Source organism: Lissotriton vulgaris, unplaced genomic scaffold (genome assembly GCF_964263255.1).
Source record: "Lissotriton vulgaris unplaced genomic scaffold, aLisVul1.2 SCAFFOLD_1751, whole genome shotgun sequence".
In the NCBI taxonomy this organism is placed as follows: Eukaryota; Metazoa; Chordata; class Amphibia; order Caudata; family Salamandridae; genus Lissotriton; species Lissotriton vulgaris.
Genome location: NW_028250304.1, coordinates 227,374 through 233,373, shown reverse-complemented (window position 1 = coordinate 233,373; position 6,000 = coordinate 227,374). Strand labels below are relative to the sequence as shown.

Here is a 6,000-nt window from a genome sequence, read left to right as displayed (position 1 = left end):
GCATAAGACAAGGTTCATGGGTCAAACCACTAAGGCCATTTGTTCCTTTCTCTTTGGGAGTTAGCATTCTGAGCAACAACCCGGTTGTACAACAGAGAGAACGTAGTACCTTTCAGGCCTAAGATCCTGTAGCCGTCTTTGCCTTCATTTTGTTTACTTAATTTTGGGTTTCTAATTCTAATTTCTAATTTAAAATGCTTATAAAGCGCAGCATACACCTTGCGGTTTCTTGGCGCTGAAGGTTCAGTGGCTGAGGGGAAGGAAGACCAGGGAGAAAATTTAGGCGGGGAAAGCCTGGCTAAATAGGAAGGTTTTCAAGTCTCCACGGAAGGAAAGGTACTGAGTTGCGGAGCGGAGGTTATCAGGGAGAGAGTTCCAGAAGGAAGGGGCCAGAGTAGAGAAATTGGATCCACCCCACTTTTTGCGCGAGAAACGGGGGATCAGGAGAAGGGACTTGGAGGAGGACCGGAGATTTCTTGCGGGGACGTAGGGTTTGATAAGTGAAGTGATGAAAGCAGGGGCAGTGCCCTGACGGGCCTGGAAAACCATGCACCCGATTTTAAAGAGGGAACGTTGTTTCACGGGGAGCCAGTGGAGTTTCTTTAGGAGGGGGGTGGAGTGGTGATAACGTGGGAGGCCAAATATCAGTCTGGCCGCCTGGTTCTGGATGGCTTGGAGTCTACGCAAACTATAGGCAGGGATGCCATGGAAAAGAGCGTTGGCGTAGTCCAAACGCGAGATTACCAGGGCGGCCATGATGGTCTTGAGGGCCTGAGGGGTGAAGAAGCGAGAGACAGAGCGGATAGTTCGAAGAGTGAGGAAACAGGAGGAGACCACGGAGCTGATGTGTGAGTGAAGAGTGAGCTGATTGTTCATTTTGACACCCAGTGTTTTGACAGTGGTGGAGGGGGAGGGTGCAGGGCCTAGGGAGGGGGGCCAGAAAAGAGAGTTCCAGGGGCTGGACGAACCACCAGTGAGAACCAGCTCAGTTTTATCAGGGTTCAGTTTAAGATGGTTGTGATTCATCCAGTCCCTGATGAATGTCATAGTAGACTGGAAATTGGAGACCGAGAGAGAAGAGGGGGACAGATCAAAGATGAGCTGGAGGTCATCCGCGTAGTTGAAGACGGTGACCTCCAGCTGCTGGAGAGCAAAGATGAGAGGAAAGATATAGAGGTTGAAGAGAAGGGGGGAGAGAGAGGAGCCCTGGGGAACACCGCAGGTGACAGGGAGGGGAGTGGAGGTGAAGTCGCCTAGACGGACCGCCTGGGTGCGGTCCCTCAGAAAGGAGGAGAGCCAGACAAGGGCTGATCCCCCGATGCCAGCCGCCTTGACACGGGTGAGTAGGATGGTATGGTCCACCGTGTCAAAGGCGGCGGAAAGATCGAGGAGGACCAGTGCCTGGTGGTTGTTGTCATCCATGCCCTTTCTGAGGTTGTCTAGGACGGCGACTACGACCGATTCTGTTGAGTGCCTGGGGCGGAATCCTGCCTGACGAGAAGCCAGCCCCCCATTCGCCTCAATGTGAGTGCTCAGAGCCGCGGTAACATGGCGTTCCATCACCTTGCCCAGAAAGGGCAGCAGGGAGATGGGGCGAAAGTTGGACGAGATAGAAGGGTCCGAGCCGGGTTTCTTCAGCAGGGGTACTATGGTGGCTGCTTTTAGTACCGGGGTCACCACACCCTGTGCCAAGGCGCTGTTGAGGAAGGCAATCGGGGGATCAGGGCAGCTAGAATAGATTTGCTGTAGGATGCGAGCGGGGCAGACATCCGCCGGGGACCCTGATTTAACTTTGGGGAGAATCGACAGAAAGGATTCCTGAGTGAGGGGAGGGATAACAGTGAGATGATTTTGAACTGGGGGGGGGGAGGGATCGACGAAGGTAGGCGAGGGTAAAGGGATATTGGCCTTGATATTAGTGATCTTATCCACGAAGTAGTTGTTTAATTGGTCGCAGAGAAGCTGGGAGGGAGGGATTTGGGGCGAGGCTCGATCTGAGAACGCCAGGTCGTTTACGATGTCAAAGATAGCCCTGGGTTTGTTGGCGGCCGACATTATTCTCGTGGAGAAGTAGTCGGTCTTTGCAGCTAGAATTGCTGATTTGTAATCAGCCAACAGTGTCAGAAAGTGGGTTTTTAGTAACGGGCTGTAGTCCTTCCTCCACTGCCTCTCCGCCCTCCGGACGCTCAGTTTAAGTTCTTTTAGATGGTCGTTAAACCATCGGTTAGAGTCCTTAAGCCGGCGGATGGAGATGCGTCGCAAGGGGGCCTCTGAGTCACAGGCTCCAGCCAGCCAGGTGTTAATGGCCTTGGCCTGTGAGGGTTTGACTTTATGCTGCCCAAAAACACCTACTCGGCCCTTGTTGGTGCACGCACTATGTCATGTCCCACACACACGTCTTAAGCTGCGTTGTTTAGAAGTCGACTTGTAACCTATTTCAAAATGTCCGCCCTTGTATGCATGCAAATGCACAAATGGGTTGTTATCTTGGAATGGATTTTCAACCCATTCTAAAAGGGCTGCCTTAAGAGCGGGCATGTATGTACATGTGCCCACATGAGCGGCCATTTTTTAAATGTTTTCAAAACTTAATTACAAAACCACTGAAAGACATAGGCCAATGTGAGTGCATACAAGCACAGGCAAGGGAGGTCATTTTTAATGTTTTTGCAGAATTTTATTTCCCAAAAATGTCAAAGGACACCTATGCATCCACACGCGTGCATACATGGTCAGCCATTTATTTTGACTGTTAAGACATCAGAAATAGGCACAGTCAAGCAGCAAGCAGCCAACAACACACCAACTGGCTGTGATTGAAAAGAAACATGATGCCATTATTCTTAATTTTTGAGAGATAATAAAATACTTTGTCTTGTACAGCAAATGAATTTGATATTTGCCATTTTTACCCTTTCTACTGAGGGAAACCTTCTGTGAGAGGGTGGAGTCTACAAAGACATCCAATGACATTGTCAGAGTAAGACATTGAACTGTTCTTTCATTGTTAAATCATATAGGTAAATTCAAATGAGAACAGACTGTACACAAATATTTTTGTCTTCGATGGATTTAGTAGCAGAGAGAATGAAAGCATCCCATTCTCTGAGCACTGGAGCAGTGAGACACCACACATGGTAAAGGGAGGCAAGTGGATCGCGAGAGGTCTCTCTGAATAATCTGTGATCTACCAGAGCTACCAGTCACAACATTGAAGATGCTTCTTCAAATGGAAATTCCCATGCACTTTGGGCAACTTGCAAAGGGATGCCCCATTGTGTACAATGTACAATAGCTGCAGAGTGTGTTCTTGTACTGACTATAAATCAGTAGGCAGGAACCTCATTGCCTTCATCGCACGCAAATGGCATCATTCGCTATCATGATTGCGGTTCTCTGTATATGACACATACGCTTTAAACCCAAACTGCTGCCTCTCCAAAAACATCTGGATTCAACTACTTTTTTGTGTTAGTATCCTTTCCTAAACGTGTTGCTTCACATTGGGTCTGATCTCTTGTGCCTGACCTGCAGTATCTCTGGTATGTTTTTTATTAGGTTGGAGATCTTACTCAATGAGGAGGTGGAAGGCCTTAGGGAAGACTGATTCTTGTTGCAACCCAAAAAGGGCATCCTATTAAAAAACATGACTTATTCTTTGGGCATGTGTTGAGTTGCTTTATAGTAGTTTGAGCCTAGATGATGAAACATATAATTGAACATGTGCCACCATAATAATGGACTGTTTTTCAGAATATGCTTTCTGGCTTGTGGCTTGATGCATCCAATGGAAATCCGCCTTCCTTAAAGTCAAGTTGAATGATCCAAAGTACCGTGTACAAAGTTATGATAAATAATTAGAAACGCTTTTCTGGTTGAGGTGGAAAGGCTGCCTGTACTGGGTATTGTGGGTAGGGTAAGGCCAAGTCTGGTTGCGGCGCATAGGCAGGTGGTGGTTCGTGATATGGCACAAGCCCCTCTGTTGATCCTGGATAGGGCTGATTGGGCACAGGTGGTACTGGGTAAAGTTGGATAACTCCTGGTTGAACTGGGTATTGCTGGACGGCTCCTGGTTAGACTGTGTATGGATTTGCCATGAACTGTGTAGTTTGGCCAGGGACTGGCTCTGGCTGTGCGAGCGTTGCTGGAATTTCCTTCTTAAAAACGTAATAGCCAATTATTCCTGTAGGCAGACACAAGAATTGAGTTAGAAAAAAAAAACTGAGAAAGAGACATAAACAGCTACACGTCAAATATAAAAATAAAAGCATAGAAGAGAAAACAAGACTGGTAACATCATTGCATCTTTACAGCCCCCAAAAGCCACTTTTTAAAACCATTTAATGTATGCTTATGAACAGGTAAATAGGAATAAATAGGAGTTGCACAATAATACAAAGAATGCATTAACAGTAGATGTTCACAGTAAAGGTTTGTGATATTGTGGACATGCTAAACAAAGGAAGGGGGTACATGACATGCAATGCAAATACAAACTAGACTATCCCTCAAGCTCAGAATCAGCCATCCGTGAGTAATTCCAAGAAACAAACCATACTCCTGGGTTCGAGCTTGGGAGTAGTGATGTAAACTTGCTTGTCATCAACGAATGGCGCCCAACCAAATCGAATTTTACTTGCCAATTTAGAATGGAGAATTGAATAAAGTTATTTGTTTGCATTACACACATTCTCGATCTAGTTTATTTGTACCCGGTAATACCTACCAATTACAGCATAGAAGGCACACACAATGGATTTAAAAGATATGTACAATTTGTAATCCCAAAGAATTTAGCTGACGGAGCTATTTTGTAACTCTTCAATCTTACACTCCTCAGTGATATTAGCACACTTATGAAGAGATCAAGGTTGCAGTGACAAGACTGAAACACCCCTCATACCGCCAAATACAATACCCAAAGCATCCTACATACAGCACTCAGCAAACATACACCCTTCAAGCAAGGCACATTTTTCTCTATGATACATGCAATATCAATCCAATCATTCTTGTTGAATCTGTCCTATTTGTTCATTGCTTGCCAATGAAGGTACCCATAAAATGTACCCCAAGGTAAGGTTATCCAGAGAACACCAAATTGAGTGAGATTGGAATGTTCCTCTGGTAGTCAATCACAATGTGTATTAAATTGCAATTTAGAAAGATTCTATGGAGACAGTAAATGCAAAAAACAGAAAGAAGTGTGCAGTCAATACCGGTAGAGGATTGGTAACATTCGGCATGACTATTTGCATATTATTAAAGACACCAGAGCAAATAAAACAGTTCTTCCAACCATGTTTAACTTTTAGTGAGTTAGCCCTGAAGAAGTCGCTTAAATAAGGGAATGAAACGCATTGGCTGATGGTTTTCATGTGGAAAAAGAAAAATACAATTCCATATTCTTTTAAACCCTTCAAAAAATTTACCCAATCCAATTGCAATTTCTAACGTGGGCATATCAGTAAGTAAACAGATCGCCTGGGCATGTGAAGTTATCTTATGTGATAGAAATATCGGACGTAAAAACCATTTCCTTATATCATGTACAAATAAGCAATCAAGTAAAATATGTGGCATATCATGTCTTAGTCCACGCCCACAGTTACAATTACCTTCTGGGCCGATCAGTGCAGATTTTAATTTTCCATCTATCTTCCATGGGTTAACCCTAACCCGAGTCCTAAGAATTTCATATCTCAGCACTCGATTAGGCAGAATGTCCAAATACGGGAACCAGCCATCATTAACCATGACTTTTTTAACCACTGGACCGATTTTTTCTCTGACATATAATCTTGGTCCTGCGCCCTGGAGAGCGACTGGCCTTGTTCCCTAAGGGTTTTCTTAGTAAACTCGGCTATCAAGGCGTCCTGGGAGAATTTCACATTACGGCGTCCAGTTACTTTCTGGAGGGTTTTGCTCGCATCCTTTGCCCAGGCAAGGTTACTTATTTGGATCTCATCCCTACACCACTGTGAGACCTTTAGTGTCACT

At 45.3% G+C, this 6,000-nt stretch overlaps 1 protein-coding gene across 1 annotated transcript in view; it reads right to left on the bottom strand.

The window, feature by feature from the left end:
* Positions 1-3,665: 3,665 nt before the first annotated feature.
* Positions 3,666-6,000, bottom strand: part of LOC147663303 (lens fiber membrane intrinsic protein-like) — a 45,802-nt gene continuing 43,467 nt past the window's right edge. The window contains exon 4 of the mRNA XM_086950544.1: positions 3,666-4,183. Within this exon, the coding sequence (XP_086806670.1) occupies positions 4,074-4,183 (110 nt within the window). The 3' untranslated portion in view covers positions 3,666-4,073. The remainder of the gene's footprint in view (positions 4,184-6,000) is intronic.